The sequence below is a fragment of the Saimiri boliviensis genome, chromosome 5, assembly GCF_048565385.1.
Source record: "Saimiri boliviensis isolate mSaiBol1 chromosome 5, mSaiBol1.pri, whole genome shotgun sequence".
In the NCBI taxonomy this organism is placed as follows: Eukaryota; Metazoa; Chordata; class Mammalia; order Primates; family Cebidae; genus Saimiri; species Saimiri boliviensis.
Window position 1 is genome coordinate 90,123,392 of NC_133453.1, and position 19,867 is coordinate 90,143,258.

At 42.8% G+C, this 19,867-nt stretch overlaps 1 protein-coding gene across 1 annotated transcript in view; it reads right to left on the bottom strand.

Moving 5' to 3' along the window:
• Window positions 1–19,867, bottom strand: part of KIF5C (kinesin family member 5C) — a 154,231-nt gene that overhangs the window by 26,576 nt on the left and 107,788 nt on the right. Inside the window, exons 14-21 of the mRNA XM_039469948.2 lie at window positions 18,543–18,749; window positions 16,325–16,471; window positions 8,616–8,804; window positions 6,044–6,161; window positions 3,593–3,669; window positions 2,422–2,531; window positions 461–562; window positions 175–235 (exon numbers count right to left, since the gene is read on the bottom strand). Coding sequence (XP_039325882.1) covers window positions 175–235; window positions 461–562; window positions 2,422–2,531; window positions 3,593–3,669; window positions 6,044–6,161; window positions 8,616–8,804; window positions 16,325–16,471; window positions 18,543–18,749 — 1,011 coding nt within the window. The remainder of the gene's footprint in view (window positions 1–174; window positions 236–460; window positions 563–2,421; window positions 2,532–3,592; window positions 3,670–6,043; window positions 6,162–8,615; window positions 8,805–16,324; window positions 16,472–18,542; window positions 18,750–19,867) is intronic.

Genomic DNA, 19,867 nt, shown 5'->3' on the forward strand with positions numbered 1-19,867 from the left:
TCTGTGAAGAGTTGAGGAATAAATTCTACAAAGCCTACTTTTCCACAGAATGTCTTATCTAAAATATTACACAGAAAGCTGTGCATGGATAAAATTTTGGAATAAACAATCCGACAAATCACAAACGAATCCAGTCTTGGAGACAAAAATAAATTGGGAAACATCTTGACATACCACTGTCTCCTCCAGCCCTTTGAGGTCTTCTCTGGCTTGTTCCCTTTTATCATTCAGCAATCTGGAAGAAAAATAAATAAATAAAAATAAAAATAAATAAAAAATAAACATAGATCACCAGAGGGGACTCAGAGGTTTCAGCAGATACTATTTGCATCCACAGATAAATCAACTAAACCAACCAACAAGCATACAAATACCCATTGTCTGTTTTTAAATTAGCCCAATCTAACCAGAATATCACAGGGATGAGAGAAAATAGAGGAAATATTTAGAGTGCACTCACAAGAGCTTTTCCAGTTTCATTTCTCTCTCTTGGTCCTCTATTTTCAGCTTGTTATAATCAGAACTGAGCTTCTCCTGTTCCAGTTGCAGTTTCTGATTCAAACTGAAATTGAGAGGAAAAGCAATATATTCCACATCAGTCTGAAATTCTGAGTCATCCGGCTAAAACCATGGTTCTGTTCCAACCCCATTAGGTCTGTGCAATAAAAGCAGTAATTCTGCAGGATTTGGAGGGATCAGACAACAGCCACACAGCTTCCTCCCTGCCCAAGTGAAAACTAATTTCTGGGGTGCATCTAAGAGGCATGAAACATAAGGCTTTGAGGATGTATTTATAGTTTGCTTGTGCAAGAGCTTCAGGGGAAAAACATGACATGGGAGAAGGGCTGATATTTTAAAACAGAGAACCCATGTCAGAAGAATTCTGCTTCCTGGGCCTCTCCAACGGCATGCACTCACTCAGGGAACTTCCTTTGGCCATTTCCATCTTCCTTCCTCTCTGGTCTGATGTTCTAAAAATATCTCCCAATTCCAAATGCCTCACTGATACAGGCACAGTTCCTGCCCTCAAGGAGTGGGTACAGAGAGAGAAATTATGAAGAGAAGACAGCCTGGGCTCTGCTGCAGACAGAAACTTTCCATGTGGTTGAGGGTGTTTGGTCAACATTTACATCAGCCCAGGACTCATAACACCTTTCCTAGAGCCTCAACTAAGCACCTGCAAAGGAACAGCTATGCACTACCAGAAGGAAAGCCCAGAGTCCATTTGAAAGGCACAGCCCTAGGAAGCTGCCCTACCTCCTAACTCACTCACCAACCCATCTGCCCCCTCCCTTCCAGGTGAATATGTGAGGGTGATTAATCAGAATAATGAACATGAGACATCCCTGAATGGGAAAGCATAACTTGGCAACAGCAGGTGGGTGGCCTGGGAGGAGAAACGGAGGGGGGAGGCTAAGTGTCTTCCTTCTGGGACTGGGCACCCAGCCTGGGTCACACCATTTAGACTTTTGCTTGGGTTACCAATCTCCTCTTTTAAAATGCAAATGCTCCTTTCCAGTGGCTCACACACATTGAAAAGGGACTTGGATCAGTAGTCTGGAGAATTAAAGTCTAACTCCAATCTGATTCCCTATTTAGCAATGTGACCTTACGTAAATCATTTCACCTTGCTTCCCATATAGAAATGTTTCTTCATCTACAGAAAGCAAGAGGGGAGGGCACAGGGCAGACCCTGGGTGGGGTGGGGGCGGGGAGGTCAGCATTTCAATATAATTGGTTTTCTTTGTAATCCCGGGTCTTTTATTCAGAGCACTCGAAAACATTATTCTGAAGGGGCAGAGGGCATGTCAGAGGCTGCCAGACAAGGCAGGAGCACAGTATGAGGGGGTGTCACTACGTCACTAGAGACAAACTGCAATGATGCCATCCTGGTGGCAGTGCTACAGGTCACTGGCACCTCCGCCTGCACAGACACCTGACAGCATGGGGCCCTAAGAAGTGGGCACATGGAACCAGGTGTTTCGGGTGGCGCAGTGAGTGTGTATGTGTAGGGGAGAAGGGGAGGCAGCGGTGCTTGACTGCCTTCTCAGGAGTGTTTATTAACCTTCCAGAACCCTGTAGTCAGGACCAGTTTTTTTTGTTTTTGTTTTTGGTGCTTTCATTACAGACACTCCCCACATCTACTGGGGCATGCATCCATCCAGTGGAGTTACCTATGTGACCCCGGCCCTAAGGGACTAGGAAAGGCAGCTGGGCCCGCCTTCCACCTGCCATGCCAGGCTCGGCTCCAGATGGGAGAACAGACCTTGGAAGCAGCACGCCCAGCCTGCTGTGTCACCAGGGCAGTGCCCATGGGGCAAGGTGAGCAGGGCCCTTGGCTAAGAGCCACGTCCTTCCAGGATGCCCTAAGAGGACCAAGGCATGACCACTCCACGCCCCTGGAGCCCTGGGCCAACTCACTCCCGAATTTCATCAATGATTTTCTGCTTCTCCTCAATTTCGTCTCGGAGTCTGGACAGCTGCTTCTGGTGCGCTTCCCGGTGGCTCTCCATCTGCTGCTCCAGCGCCTTCTGCAACCCAGGCCAAGAGAACATGTCATCCACTCGCTGGCACTCAGCCCACTCTGTGACAAGCCCTGGATCCACATCTACCTCCTACCCTGTGTCCCACAGATGTCAGATCCCAAAGCTGGGGGCACTCCTGGCTCTTGTGCCCCCAGGACCCAGCCTTGCTTTATTGGGACAACAAAACTCAAGATCAGTTATAAAACCAAGTGGGTCCTAGGAGCCAATTAGTCCACTAACTAAACAAAAAGCATTCCCTTGACCTTCTCCAGCCCACCCTGAGCTTCTCCAGCCAAGACAGCCAGAAGCCACCCATCTCTTCCTATCCAAGTAACCTGAGACAAGCCTGTAACCTATGTGATCGGCACCCCCTCACCTGTGAATTGAGATAAGAGCCCCTGCCCTTCCCACTGCACAGATTTATGAAGATGTCCAAAGGAGACCTTTCTGTCAAAGCACTCTGAAAACAGGAGAGGGACTCACACAAGGCATGACTTTATTCTGCTGGCTGGAGCAGGCACATGCCGTGGGCATCACTTTAACTGTGGGCTTTGACTCAGTGAGGCTCATAGTTTGCCTACAACTAATCGAAATCCTTCATCTTTTTCTGTCTCATTTTATTCACCTAAAAGTCTTACTTCCCAATTTTCCTTTACCCTTTAAAATGGGGCCAAAATAAAAATCTCTATGTTTAAGATAGAAACTCAAATTTGGTGTGTTCTTTATAAAGGTTGGAGGAAGAAATTCTTAGATGTTAACTCTGACAAAAGAGCCCATGCCGTGATTTGGGGTGCTACCCTTTCCCTCTTCATCAGGAATGGAGAAGACAAAGGTATTAACACAACTTAACCATCCTCTACAGACATCTTGGGGTCTCTGGACCTGTTCATTTCTAAGCCAGGCCACACTCTGAGATCAACTCTGAATACCCAACAGTGGACCCTCTCCCCTCCTTTCTACACTGCCATACACGGATCTAAAGGTGACAGATTTTCCTAAAATAAGCACTTCCAGTTCAAATGCGTCACATGCACCCTGGGCTTGCTGGAAGGGGCGGCCACACACACCTTCATTTCCTCCGCATCCTGCAACCGCGTCAGATGTTCCTTCTCCTTATCCTGGAAGCTGACTTCGTGCATTTTTTCTGTTTTGAATTTTAAATGATTATTTAAGATTTAACTGGCAGGACTCACACCCAAAAGCAAAAATTAAAACACACACACACACACAAAAAAAACAAGAAAAAATGGCAACAGAGCAAAACATCAGCTTATGTCAGCAGTTACAACCATGTGCCGTAAAGGGACAGGCAAGGACTTCTGGCTAAAGCCAAGGCGGACCCCTCCCATGGCATTCCTTCCACGGGGGAGCGCGGCAGCTACAGGGGAAAATGCTCGCTGGGGACGGCCCTCCTAGGACTGCACTTCAGCTTCAGGTCACCGCACACCTGGGAGGGCTTGTCTCCCACCTGGTCTCTGTGAGCAGCCCAAGGTCATGTGCATAAACGAGCCTTGCAGATGAGAAAGCCCTCTGTGACTGTGAGGTGGCCTGTGAACGCAGGCCACAATGAGAGTTCCAGGAAGACCTCATTTACCTCCCATGGGTAGGCTGCTTATTCTCTAAGAATCTGGGGCAGAAAAACATCCTCTAAGGATAAGAACAAGGAAATAGAAGTATAGTATAACACTTCTGAGATTAAACCCGAAGGCCCCACGTTTGGGGCAGGGCTGCAGTGTGGCACTCCTGTCTCAGCATATGCTTGGTTAGCAGTGCTCCCTGAACGCCAGGTGCAATGAGCCGCCCCAGCTGCGGAGCGGGGGTCCCAGGGAGCAGAATGGTTCACAACAGTGACATTTAACTCATTATTTCTCCATAGTCTGTTCTACCGTAAGTTTCCTCGTCTCTATTTTATTTCAACTCAGTGGCCCCAGTGCAGAAACCACTGGATACAAGAGAGAAACATTATTTTCCACGTGCAGTTTTTCATGGTGCACCTATTCCTAACCACACAAAGAACATGTGACAAGGTTAGAGCTGAGAGTGGGTATGTTCACGTCAGACACAAAATGTATTTACTGAGCAAACTGTGCAACAACAATACAGGATAAAAAAAACTGGTAACAGCATCACCAATCCCAACTACCTTATCACAACCAATTTTATTTTAAACATTAATTTCTAGGAACACAAACATCTATTCTCGCCCGCCCCCCCCCCCCGCCCCCCGCCTGAGACGAAGTCCCGCTCTGCTGCCCAGGCTGGAGTGCAGCGGCGAGATCTCAGCTCGCTACAACCTCTGCCTCCCGGGTTCAAGTGACTCTCCTGCCTCAGCCTCCCAAGTAGGTGGGATTACAGACATGCGTCACCATGCCCAGCTAATTTTTGTATTTTTAGTAGAGACAGTTTTTCACCATATTGGCCAGGCTGCTCTTGAACTCCTGACCTTGTGATCCACCCATCTCAGCCTCCCAAAGTGCTGGGATTACAGGCATGAGCCACTGCACTCAGCCACATCAATTCATTTTTCAGAGTTATAACCGTAGTAAAGATACAATGATATATTGTAATTTTCACCTAACATTGCATCATAAACATTGCTGCACACCTTCATGTAAATCACGTGAAAAATAAAACGTTCTATTAAATAACACACCAGTGTGTTAACTATTAGACCTTTAGATGGCTTCCTTTTTTGCTGATCTAAAATTCTGTAATGAATATGAGACGTGATAATCAAAAGGTATGAAAAATGTTACAATTATTAATATATATTTTCAAGTGGCTTTCTGAAAGAATTCTAACAATTTTCATTGCAACCCATAATATGTATGTTCTAGTTTCACATTGCATAGCACATCCATTCTTAATCCTTTTCTAGTTTCTGCATTTCTAGTCCCTTCTCTTAAATGTCTGCTTCTATTCATTCATATTCATGAAGTGCTTCCTATGTGTGAGGACTTCTCTAAGCTCAGGAGGTCACGAGGCTGGCTGGCAAAGGGGAGAGCTTGTTCAAGGGGATGCCAGGAAAGCCACAGCAGTTCAAACTTTATATTAAGAGCAACAGCATGCCATAGAGGGGTTCGAAGCATGGGGTTGGACCAAGAGAGAATGTGAATTCTAGAATCCTCCCTTGGGATGCCACACGGTGGCTGGCCCAGAGCAGGCTGGGGGTGGGGCATGGGTAGATGGATGTGGGCACAGTCCTTGGTTAGCCTGGACAGTGAACCAGAAGCGCCTCTGGCAGGTGGAATGGACAGGCTCTGGGGACCAAGGAGAGTCAGGAGATGGGGAATGGGGGATTCTGATTTGGGTAGCTGGGTGGACTGTGGGGAAACGTTAAGATGAACAGATTCAGTGGAGGGGATGGTCTCTTAGAAATCTCTCCTTTTTTTCTAGTTATGCTATTGTTTGCAAAAGACCTAGAAATGCTTTAACTGAAAGAACTAAACATCATGATTCCAGCCAACCAGAGGCTGTCTGACTTAGGCCAGGTGTTTACGTGGTCGACAAATATTTACCTTGGGCTCGGAGCTTGGCCAGCTCTTCACTGAGCGAGTCCTGGGACTCTTCTAACTGCCTCCTCTTCTGTTCCATGTTCTGCATGTAGTCTGTCAGAGACTTGATCTTGGCTTCGTGCTTTAAACAAGCAAAATGGAAGAGTGAATGACTAGCAAGTGGTCACCCAGGCTGTCCTAACTTCCAGGCAGATGGAAAATGTATACAGAACACTCTCCTCTCCAGATCTAGGGAGCTCGCCCTTAGGATGAATGTAAACAAAGATAGCATTTCAGCGGGAAAAACTGTATCAGATTCCTTAGATCACATCAGAAAATAAAAAGCCATAGTTTCCGTTACTTTCTGCTACTTTTGAAACTCAGGGAATAATGGAATCTTTGCCATGCAGGAATTGTAGCAAAGTCCCAACCAGCACCTAACGGAGGCTGTGTTTGTTGTTGAAGCAGAAAGAGAACTTTGTAACGGGCACTCTTTAAACTCAACGATATTCTTGACTCTGATCTCATACAGCAAAGTCAGCGGTCACTCTGAGACCTGGACAATTCAGAGCACCCCACTGGGCGCTCCTCTGGCTGCGTCCCGCTCCACTAAGCAAAGAGTTCACAGGCCAAGGGAGCATGTGCACCTGGGCCTGTGTTCCTGTAGGCCAAACTCAGAGTACTGGAGACCTAGAAACCCTACTCCAGGTCGGAAGGCCAGAGCTGGCACTACCTCATCCTCACCCATTTGTACAAATGACATCTAACAGTTTCACCAGTTCACAGTGGGTGCAAAAGGGACCTGGACGTGGAACTGGCATGTCGAGCTTGGAAGAGAAGAGAGTGGGCCGCAGGCCATTGGGTCTCTACTGGTACCCTTGCCTTGGCCCCCAAACGTTAGAGGCAGGCTGGCCAAAGCGTATTCTGTTGGTATCATGGATGACCTAGAATCACATATGAGGTGCACTGTTCCCTGATGTATGTCATTTTTATTTTCATTTTTTATAAATAATAACTATATGATTATAAAAAATAAAGCTCTAAAGCAAATCCAGAAAAACTGGTGTAAACCGTAAACCAATGTATCGACTATTTTCCCCGGATATTCCTGATCTTATCTGCAGGAATTCAGAGCACAACATAAATCCAACTCAGCACTTTCATTTTCACTTAACTTTATATAATTAGACTTTCCCAATGGCTAGGTTTTATACATTTTTTATAAGAGCTGCATAATATTATTCCATGTAACTTTCTCTTATTAGTCTGTCAATGGATATTTGGGCAATTTATTTTATTATAATGCAAAATAACACTGTCTTCAATACCTTGCGTATAAGCTTTTAATATTTTTAATCAGGAAATGAGAATACCATATGAAATAATTTCTTTTCGTTTTCATTAACAATGAGAAATACTGTCAGTGAAATTGCTGGACTAAATTATACTTACATTTTTATGGTTTCTGATTTCCACAGTGCTTTTCCAAAGGACTGACCAAATTATACTTTTATCAACAATGTATGAATATATCAATTTTACTATCACACATTAGCACTGAATAATCTTTTCAATACATTTTCGCTTATTATGTTGGTTATAAAATGGAACCTTGCGGATCCATTTTAGACAGGGAGGTTGGAGTTGTTTCTATGATTACACATCATTATGGTTAAAAGCATACCAGAATAAAGTAGGTTTCTGTCTGCCTCCGTATTATTTGACACACCAATCCGTGTTGGTATCTGTTTCCTGTTTCCTCGAAATGACTATTTTAATGCCTGGCATAATAAGTAGCATACAACTAGACCCATCCTGGAAACGTCAGATCCAAATACTAAGCTCAGATGACAGTGGTAGTCCAGAAACTGGGTTGCTGTTTTCTGAAGCTACCTTTACTAAACTGAAAATGCCACTCCAATAGGAAGAAGAGCAGCCTTAGGCAATAAGCAAGTGAAATGTGCCCTCGGGCTTGAAACACTCTTGAAGACATGGGCTTTGGGTCCACACACATTTTCGTTAGAGTCCAGCTCTGTCATTCACTGTTTGGACAACATATTTAATCTAAATCTCAGCTGCCTATCTGAAACAGAGGAATAATACTAAAACTTACCTACCAGGAATTTTTTAAGATTAAGCGAGAAAAGGCATGTGAAGTACTTAGCACCGTGAATGGTACATAGTAAACGCTCAATAAAATGCCACCTGCTACTATTACTAGCAGTTTCTGTTTTTTAATATTACAGTGGACCTATGGTAGAGATTTAAAGATGAAGGAATATTGCCTTAACTTACAGGAGTTTTAGAGATTCCACCCCATCTTTTACGTTCATTAGCCAGCTAGCCATCCATCTATGGATGGGTAGATAGATATATCCTCTAAAAAGGGAAAGGACTCAATGGAATTCATGTAATTCGCAAGACAAAATGTAGTCCTAGGAATAGACCTGGGCTGCCATCCCCTGGGGATGCCAAGCTTACGCAAAGCCAAGTCCATCAACCAAGGCTGCGGCGCGATGTCAGCACCAGCAAGGGCGTGGAGGGAGCAGATCACAAGAGGACAAGAGTGTGCAAGGAGGGGGAGAGAAGGACCCACCTGTGAGATGAGCAGCTGGCATGCTGCCAGCTCCCGCTCACTGGCGTTCATCTTCCTGTTGGAGTCCATCTGGGCGCTCTCAAGCTGTTTGCTGCGGTTCACCAAGGACTTGACCTCTGACTTCATCTTGCTGATGTACAGGCGGGCCATGGTAAACTCCTCCTCGATGACTCCATTCACATCTGCCAACTGAGCAGAGGAGGGGACAAGCTCAAACACTGCCGACAATTTCTGTAGGTTCATGGATTCCCCTGAAACCTGCCTCTGGATCCCCAAGATGTCTGTGGATTTCTGGTTCAGAATCCTAATTAAAGGACAAGCTGAAACTACTAAACATTCAACCCAAGTTCTCCTAGACCTCAGGTGAAACTTTCAGTTGAAACCCCCTACTAAATATAATCCTCAATTAACTAAGTTTTTCATTGCCATCGATTTTTAGGAAGAGAGATGACAGCATAAGAAGAAACACTGAAGATTTTTAAAAGGAGATAACCTCAAAAAGGTATTCCATTCAATGTTTTACACCTTACATCTCTGTAACAGCAGTGAGACCCAATGTTCCTAAAGGTGATGCTGAATTCCTATAAAAACTCAAATCAAAACTTAATTAATGTTCTCTATAGTATGTTTATTCAGGTAGAGAAGTGGTATAATGCCTTGCATGTTTCTATAAACAAGGATTGAAATAAAAAGGTGTTTCGATGTAGTTCTCAATTAAATAGAAAATCAAATGAATAAGAATGTACCATTAATTAACAAAGGGCTTGGAGAAAGGTTTCTCAGCCTCAGTTTTCATTACTACTACCAGTCTATTCTCCTTTGCCTTTTCACACCTGCTCCTTCCAAACGGACAGTAATCTAGCTCATTATTTAAGATAATCTGAGAACAACAGTCTAAGTCCACCTTAGAAGAGAAGATTCTGACAGCCAACATTCCTGCATGGTCTACGTTTGGTTAAAGTTTCAAAGCTCTACCGGAAACAAAAGTTGAAGCAAGGTATTTGGGATAGAACCCCATCTGATGAAATGTAAACGTGGTCTTGAAGAGCAATTGACTGATTGAGCAAGTAACTGTGTGCATATTTTGTATAGCCACCAGAGGGCAGCCTAGCACCTCAAGAGAAAACAAAGAGCCCTGTCCAGAATCCAGCACAGAAACACAGGCTTCCATTGGTCAAAAGACAATGAATGACTCCAACCATGGTTGTTTTTTTGTTGTTGTTTTTTGTTTTTGATGTTCCACAGTATACGCTGAGTGCCCACTTATGTGTTATTGCTGTCATTAACTCATCATATAACTATCTGTTCAGTAAACATTTGAGGGCTAAAAAAATGGAATCAGGTATCGGTCCTGAAATTTGGAAGCAAACATGGAGTCCACTGGACCCTGCTGAGTGCCTGTAACTTGGCATCGACCTTATCATAAGAATTCAACAACAATACAAATGGCCAACAAACATATGGAAAATGCTCAACATCATTAATTATCAGCGAATGCAAATCAAAACCACAATGCAAAACCACCTTGCTTCTGCAAGAATGGCCATAATAAAAAAAAAAATCAAAAAATTAATAGATGTTGGCATAGTTGTGGTGAAAAGGGAATGCTTCTACACTGCTGGTGGGAATGTAAACTAGTACAACCACTCTGGAAAACAGTGTGGAGATTTTTTTTTTTTTTTGAGACGGGGTTTCGCTCTTGTTACCCAGGCTGGAGTGCAATGGCACGATCTCGGCTCACCGCAACCTCGGCCTCCTGGGTTCAAGCAATTCTCCTGCCTCAGCCTCCCCAGTAGCTGGGACTACAGGCATGTGCCACCATGCCCAGCTAATTTTTGTATTTTTAGTAGAGACGGGGTTTCACCATGTTGACCAGGATGGTCTCGATCTCTTGACCTCATGATCCACCCACCTCGGCCTCCCAAAGTGCTGGGATTAGAGGCTTGAGCCACCGCGCCCGGCCCGGAGATTCTTTAAAGAACTAAAAGTAGAGCTACCACTCGATCCAGCAATCTTGCTACTGGGTATCTACCCAGAGGAAAAGAAGTCATTATATGAAAAAGACACTTGTACAAGCATGTTTATAGCAGCACAACTTGCAATTTCAAAAATATGGAATCAGCCCAAATGCCCATCAGTCAACAAGTAGATTCAAAAAATTACACACACACACACACACACAAACACACACACACACATTCATGGAATACTACTCAGCCATTACTCAGCCATAAAAAGGAACACAATAGTGGCATTTGCAGCATCCTGGCTGGAATAGGAGACTATTATTCTAAGTGCAGAATGGAAAACCAAACATCCTATGTTCTCACTCACAAGTGGGAGCTAAGCTATGAGAACATAAAGGCCTAAGAATAATATAATGGACTTTGGGGAGTTGGAGGAAAGAATGGCATCAGGGTGGTGAGAGATAAAAGTCTACACATCGGGTACAGTGTACACTGCTCGGGTGATGGGTGCACAAAGTCTCAGAAATCACCACTAAAGAATTTATCCATGTAACTAAACATCACCTGTCCTCCAAAAGGCTACAGAAATAAAAAAAATTTTTTTAAAAAAGAATTCAACAGTGAAAGTACATGTCAAGTGACTCCAGTGTCAATGGTACTGCAGAATATATGTCAACAGCAAGAAAACTGACAAGTATCTACTTCTGACTCTGCCTTCATGGAGGTCCTTGCTAAACCCATTTCACTTCTGACTGTCAAAGATCTGCCTCCCAACACCACTCTTCACTACGTTCCTTTTCTATTCCAGTGGTATTCTATCTCTCACACTGGGTGAGAAAAGCATGCAATCTTCAGTTCCATTTGTTCTGCCAGGGTCTTTGGTCCAGCGTAGGAAAAAGAAGAGAAATGCTCCTGAGTTTCCTGAGCCTGACCAGGTATATCTCACATCTTGTCTAGCTTCTGCAGAAAGATAAAGGAACACCCGTCTCTTCCAACTCACAGCCTATACCAGCTCCTGGTAGGAAAACGCTGCTGAGCCAGCAGCTCCAGCACCCTGGGAAGAGAATGAATCCTCCTTCTTTTCCAGGTCTGTCAAAGTAGGACACTTTGTCTTTTATGCCCAGATCCCATGTAAATTGAGGAAGAGTAAAAATATAGATATGTATCAAGATGGGCTTTCTCCAAAATGAGAGCTAGACATTTCTCCTCCCAAACCAGAGCTATAACTTCTGAAGCCAATTCTTGTCCTCAGAGATCTAAAAGGAGATTTTGAGTTTGTGCCTGATGGATAAAAACAAATGGTTTTCAACTGTGAGGCTTCTTACCACTGCAGAGTTCATATATTTAGCGGTTTCATGTTCAAAAGTTTCCAGTAATTTCAGGACACTGCTATTTCAAAAAATAATTAGTTTGCAGCTGAAATGTTATTTATAACTGTCCCAGAGTCTGATAATGCCCCAGCAGTACATATTAGATCATGGGATCCAGTATCAATGCCTAACCCAGGAGAAAAGACTGCACCATCATGAAATCTCGTGGAAGACACGGCCTGCTGCTTCTATCTGCCTATACAGGGAGTCGCCCCCACCTCCCCACCTCCCTACCCCGTCTCTCGAGCATGGAGTGGCTGTGCAAGACGACGAACTACTGCCATTTCTAGGCCACGCCCAAGGTAAGTAAGGTGCTTGTTCACATTTAAAAACCTAAAAGTTAGAATGGCACGAAGAAGTCCGTGTGGGCCAAAAGAAACTTAGGTGGCCAGTCCCATTCAGTTCATTTACTCTACCTCAACTTTCTATTCAGTTTCTGGCTAGATTCCTTTGAAAGTGGCAAGGTAAGGCAGGCGCCAAGAAACAAAAATAAAATCCTAAACCCCCAATAACTGAACAGACCCCCTCTTGGCCAAGGGGACCCCAGAGAAATGTTAAATACCGAGTTCTAGGCCGTGGCAGATGGGGAAGTTGGAAACGCCTGGTCATACCCTCTCCTTCGCTAATCGCCATCAGGCTTTCTTCCCTAAGAGTTAAACAGAAGCCAGCCCTTTTGAAATATTCGCTCTACCGTTTCACCGCTAATATCAACCATGGCCTGCCCCTGCCCCTCTTTTTTGCAATTTCAACACAACCACCAACCAGCATTCCTTCCCCAACAAGAGACCACCGACCACGAAGTGGTTCTGGTTCTGGCCAGGCTACGGCTGCACACAGCCAGCCTTCATGTCCTCTGCTTCACCCTTTGATGTATAAGGGCCTAATTGTAATTCATTTCAATGTTATGTCTCCAAACCAAAGTGAACATGGGACCCATGTTGCATACATGTTTACCCTGCTTCGCATGCACATACCACTCCTTCATGAATCTTCACAGCTCCTCCTGTAACCTGTTGCATATGTACATTCGCCCCCACACCCCCCACCTCCACAATTCAGTATTAATCCCTGTCTTATTCTTCCCATCCTCAAAGTGCTTATTTCTGGCTTCTGGACAGAGGCCACACTTCCCAGCCTGTAAGAATGGCCACCCTGCAGACTGCAACCCTTTATGAGAAATAAAGCTCTGCTTTCCAAATGTATGGATCTCACTATACTTCTGCTGACGGCCCAGTGCCACTGGTACACAAAAAGAAGAGAAAGCTCACTCATAAACTTGGATAAAGATAACACTGGGCTCATCTTGTTATATGCTGGGGTCATCTTGTTTTGTTGATGAAACAAAATGTCTGGACTCTGGAAATGTTTCAAGACATGACTGAGCTGAGTATATGGGCTTTTCTGTTTTCTGGCTGTTCGGAGCTGTCATATTCTGGAACTGTGGACTAGAGAAGTCTCCAACAGCCATCTTTCTCCCCATCCCAGAGTCCTACCAGGAGGGACCTTGTGAAAATTAAATGGCATTTAGGGATAAAATACAAAATCACTGAAACGAATTTCCCTGATCTGTTCATTTTCCTATATTAAAAGAATTAACATGTCAATTCATAGTCATAATCAATAAGAAAAGTACATGTATCTGTAAGGATAAATCTAAAACAAATGTGCAGAAATCATGTAATTTCTGAGTTGACAACTTTGATATTGTCTGAGCTTATCTTGTTGTTTTATCAATTAGAAAAATGAAGCTCAGAGAAGCAGAGTGACTCACCCAAAGTCATACAACTACTCCATTAGCTCTTTTCGTCCTAATGATTAACTCACACTTACAAGAAAAAACCCAGAATGATATAAATGAGAGCTATCAATGAAATTAACTAGGGCATCCAATGTCTGGAATCCAAAAAGAATCTCAAAAACATCCAATTGAGTATTTAAAAATAATCTCAATCTCAATCATACTTCAGATCCCCAAGGGTAAAGACTCTTTTTTTTATACTGAAGCACCTAGACACTCCTGATTTCATTAGCATTTTCATCAGCTCTATTTTAGAACTTAGCATAAAAATATGTTCTTCCTTTATCGTTATCAGCAGCAAGCATCAGCTTCCCATAAATCAACTCCACCTTCATATTGTGAGGCCATTAAATCACTTCACATCAGAATTTTATTGCTCAACACAAATGTGTGGTTCCAAAAATTAAATCTTCAAATATAAAATCGCCAAACTGAAGCTTAATAAGGTTAACTCTACAGTATCTGAGAAGTCTGTGCTAGAATTAGATTCACTCACAAGGATTTATGAAATATTCAGTTACCATACAGGTTTGATGAAAGAACGGTTAACAAGCAGTCATGTACTCTAAGCAGAGACCTCTTACGCCATCCAAAAAGAGCTTTCATCATTTCCCAGAAACCATCTATAAAAGGAAGCCTAATCTTCGGAGATTTTCCTGTATTTAACAATCTTAACTCACAACCTCAGTGTTCCCACTAAGTAGATTGATGTAGAATTCAGCCTTTTAAAGATAAAAATGGCTAAATTCAAAGATTTTGCTTTCAGCGAATTGTGAGATGTAAGGTAAGCAATGTAATACCATTCCCCAGCTCAACAAAATCAACATATATTCATCAGTGACTCTTCTGTATAAGATGCTATATTATTATAAAGCTATGGTAATCAAAACATTGTCGTATTGGCAGAAAGACTTGATCCATGAAACAAAATAGAGAGACTAGAAGGAGTCCCACGTACTTTGGAGACACTCATTATCTTAACGATGCTGATGGTTTCATGAGTGTACACATATGTTGAAATTTCACAGACCGTATACTTTAAATACGTACAGCTTTATGTAAATTTTATCTCAATAAAGTTTTGTTTTAAAAGTGTCTCTACCCTGTTTTTTGGTTAATGACAACAATGGCCTTTCTAAATTCCAGCAAATTGTTAACTGTTCTTGGCTGAAACCATTTTTAATTGTCTCTCTTCCCTCTATTCCCAGCTCCTAGGCAACTTTATACCACCCCTATTCTCCCCACATCTTACTTTCTTGCCGTCAAGAGCACCAATGGCCAGGCGCAGTGACTCATGTCTGTATTCCCAGCACTTTGGGAGGCCAAGGTGGGCAAATTACTTGAGGCCAGGAGTTTGAGACCAGCCTGGCCAACATGGAGAAATCCCATCTCTACTAAAAAATAAAAAGAAGAATACAAAAATTAGCAGAACATGGTGGCGCATGCCTGTAATCCCAGCTACTCGGGAAACTGAGGCACAAGAATCACTTGAACCTGGGAGGCAGAGGTTGCAGTGAGCCAAGATTGCGCCATTACACTCCAATTTGGGTGACAGAGCAAAATTTTGTCTCAAAAAAACAAACAAAAAAGCCAAGAGCACCAATGCATACAACCCCAGGGGAATCATCACAATTGGCTTATGACAATTACGGTAATCCTACTCCCCTTTGCCTTCCCAGAAACCTGGAGTGGTCACGTGATCCAATCCTGGCCAATGAAGTGTAAGGAAATGTCTCCTGGGGACTTCGGGGATATGTTTCCCTCCTAGATGAAAGCAGTTGGCCTTTTCAGCCCATCCTGCCTTGAATGTGGTTGAGTGAGGATGTGATGATTTGTGCTACAGCAGCTATCTTGCTACCATGAGGCACAATCCTCTGGATATGAAAAGGAAACAGGCTGAGGACAGGAGAAAGGAAATAGAGAAAAAGTCTGGGAATTTGACATTATTGAGCCATGGCACCAAACCAAAATTTGCTTCTCAATTTTGATTCTTCAAACATAAAGAATCACCTGGAGGATCTTGTTAAAGTACAGATTTTGATTCAATAGGTCTGAGGTGGGGCCTGAGAGGCTGTAGTTCCAATAAGCTGCCTGGTGAGGCAGATCGCACCCTGAAGAGCAAGATGTTAGGCTTCTCATATTGTGAATAATTAAATGTAGTTTTATTTCTTAAGCCATAGAATCCTATTACTTTCACGCTGACTTGTTGGAGAATTTTCACTCCACTGGGCTCTTTTAGAAATGGAAAAACACAATTATGAGATTTGAACTGTTGCTTAAGCTATTTAATCCCAAACTTCTGCAACAAAATAAGTCTGAGGAATAAACCAGTTTACACAAAGCCAACCAAGATTTGAAGACACTGCCTAGATTTCAAAGGTAAATTTGTTTTTCCTCCTCACCCTAACAACCATTCACTCAGTCATTCAATCAGTCCATTTTTCATTCATTCAAACACTACCAAGCATATGGCAGATGCAAAGCACAGTGCTAAGCAATGATGCTCAAAAGAATAAAGCACAGACCCTGCTAACTTGGTAAGAACAGGCAGAGAGGATAAAAGGGCTGGCTTACGGTTTTCACATCATTGGTGCCAATTATTCCACCTATCTCCCCCAAATCTTTCAACAGCAAATTCAGGATCTCAGTTGCTCTTTTCTTCTGGTGGTTGCTAAGCTCTTGCAGCTGGCTCAGCTCTCTCTGCGTGGTTGTCAATGTAGTCTGTAAAACAAATTTCAACAACAAATTCAAAGAGTTGTCCGTCGATTTCATACACTCCACATTACAAACAATAACACCATCATGTAGAATGGATTTCTTTTACATGACTTCAGCCTAAGAATCCTTTTAAGGCAAATGGTTGCATAGCAGTGCATTCTTGGATAAGAAGAGGAACTCTATATCCACAACTTACATCACACGGCCTGATATGTTATATGTCTACATATCAGATGACAATTTCCAAGTCAGGGAAACAAGTTATTAAAAATGAGTAAAGCCAAAAAAGAAGTCCTTAAGTTTATAACATGTAATTGCATCTTCCTACTTACCAGATATTCTATTTCAGCCCTCCCTGTTTCATTTCATGGTCTAAACTCACCTGCAAGTGTCCCCACCTCTACTCCTAAACAAACCTGCTCCCTGGCCACCTCCATATTTTCACCTAAATTGACAAAGGCAGATGGGTCTAAAACAGATGGCCCAGAGGAACAGCAACAAGTTTAGAAAACAACTTCAAAAAAGTTTTCTAATTTTCAGAGTGAAGCTGAATTAAACCCTCTTCATCTTTTTTCAAAATTAGGTTAAGTTCAATAGTTGGTTTCTTACTATACAGCAGAAGCTCTATTTTCTCGTCAAACTTTAATAAACCCATCTCTTTTTCATCCTTCCTGTATCTTGCCAAAAGGTATGTATTCTTAACTGATGTTCAACATCAGTAAAACAGCTATCTATTTATAAAATTCTCCCATATGTAGCTAGAGCATTCTTAAACAATCTAATAATAGTCTTCTAAACCAATCTCGTAATACTTTGGTTTCATGGCAAGTAAGAACTGTATTATGAAAAATTCTTAAAACAATTTCATCGTTTTAAGAAGCAAGTAATATGAAGGATGAATTAAAAGAATCCCATAGAAAACACTAAGCAAAGGAAATCTAAGTCTCCCCGTTTCCTAAGTGACTTCTGAATGAGTTTGTTTTATTTTGTTTGGCATTGCCAACTGCTTATGTCATCTTGTTTTTAAAATCCGCAGAGGCAGTAGTCCCCATCTTAGGAAGCTGCTAGAAAAGTCTTCCTCCATGCAGCTGAATGTATGCCACAAGGAGCACTTCCTGTCAGCCTCACAGTCAGCAGATCAGCACTCTCCTGTGCCATCTGCCACTTCTTTTTAAACTGGATGCTTTCCATAAAGCAGGCTGGGCACAAGCCCAGGACACCAGGCCATTGCGCAGAAGTGCTAAGGAAAGCAGGTTAGAGTCACTCAGCTTCTCTACCACTCATTCTCCAGGTAGAAAAGGACACATCCCACCCCATCATGCCAAACACTCACTGGCCCTGCTACCACTAGCTCACTGTAGAACCTACGGCATTTTTCATTTGAAGAATCTGGAAATAAGGGAATGTGCAGGCTGAAGCACTGGCTTAAAACAGAACAGCAAACAAACAAGAGCAGCTTAATTCCAGGCTCCTGAAGATAACAGCTAGGACAGGAAGCTCACAGAAAGGAATGGAATTCATTCAGGAGGACATAAGCAAGAAGAGTGAAGTCCATACCTTCCGTGGGACCCCACTGTTGCCAGTAGCAATGCTTGGAGATGTATGTATTGACCTTGTAGCCTATGCACAGATCTGTCTGAGTGTTTTCCAAAAACTGTCACTAATCCTCACACCATGCAAGCTGCGTGTTATCATTGCCATTTTTACAGATAAGGGGATGAATACTCACAAAGCTTAACTGTCCCAGCTAAGGTCTAAGAGTTATGAAGTCAGACTTGTAACTAAGATTTTCTGGCTCCAAAGTCTGCACTCTTTTGATTATTCCCACAAAGCATCCCCACTAGTGTTATAAATTCTCTGGATATAAAGCAGTCGTGATATGCAGTTCAAGATGAGTGGACAAAAGTCACTTGCATGAAGTATTTCAATTGTTGGTGGGACCTCAGAGAATACATCTAACACTAAATAACTATTCAGCCACCACCTCCTTATACCATGCCTGTCAATGAATAGCAATGTGAGTACAGGAATGGTAGCCAAGGAGGTCCCACCCCCTAGACACAAATGCTCCAACCGTTTTCTGGGCCAGCTCGTCTGTCAGCTGCTCATTGGCCCGGGTCTTATCCTCCACTTCCTGTGATTTCTGGTCGTAATTGACAGCCAGCTCCTCTAGGGCCTGGAGAACTTCTTTCACCTCATCCTTGGCTGCCTCATTTTCAATCTGGAGACGTGTCAGCTCCTCTTGTATCTTCTCATAGTCTCTTCTTGTGGAAGCTAAAAGCTGGGGAAATAGGATGGCATGGAACTTGTGAATCTAATGTTCAAATGTTTATGTTCTATGCTGTATCCAAAACTACATAATTTAAAAACCAGATACAAGAAAATAACTTGGGAAACTTCAGGATGATGGACAATCTCACAGTATGGTCCAGACATTAAAAATAAATAAATAAAAAGTCAGATATGTTCTTATTGCAAAAATCTGTTTTGTGTGCATATGTGTTTTGTTTTATATGTGGTTTTTTGTTGTTAGTTTAAAGCTGTATAGCCTTAACTCAAAGAATGAATTACACATCAAAAATCACAGTATTTTATAGCTCGTTGGCTATTCCATACTTTAAACAAAGGATTGCGGCCAGATGCAGTGGCTCATGCCTACAATTCCAGCACTTTGAGAGGCCAAGGCGGTGGATCACTTGAGGTCAGGAGTGGCCAACATGGCAAAACCCCATCTCTACTAAAAATAAAGAAAAAAAATTAGCTGGGTGTGGTGGCGCACACCTATAATCCCAGCTACTCAGGAGGCTGAGGCAGGAGAATCGCTTGAACCCGAGAGGCCGAGGTCGTAGTGAGCCGAGATCATGCCACTGCACTATAGCCTGGGCAGCAGAGCGAGACTTCATCTAAATAAACAAACAAACAAAGGATGCAAGAAAATAACACTTACATCGTTTTTAAATGTTATCAGGATTTCACATTGTACACTGGTTGACTTCACAATCAACTAAAACAGTGTAAAAGAGCAATCGGTCAGCCTTTTTTTTTAACATCCATCATGAATGTACAAAAGATGTACCCCAAACATTATCATTAGTTACAAGCGAATGTCTGGGCTTGCCGATGCTCTCATTATCTTTGTTCCTATTTTGATTTTCCTATATTGAACAGATATTGCCTTGATAGTACAGAAAAAGAAAAATGTTAAGAAGTTTTAACAGTAACAAGAAGGAAAGTTTATCCCAGGCAGCTGTGCCAATGTTGGGGAAACTGGAGTCGAATGGGGGTAGAAGGCAGGGAACAGAAGCAAATGGAAGGCCTCGACTATAGCTGAGCAAGATCAGTGAAATATAGTTCACCTGATCACAAAAGTGTAGATGATCTCCCTACAACGGGAAGTGT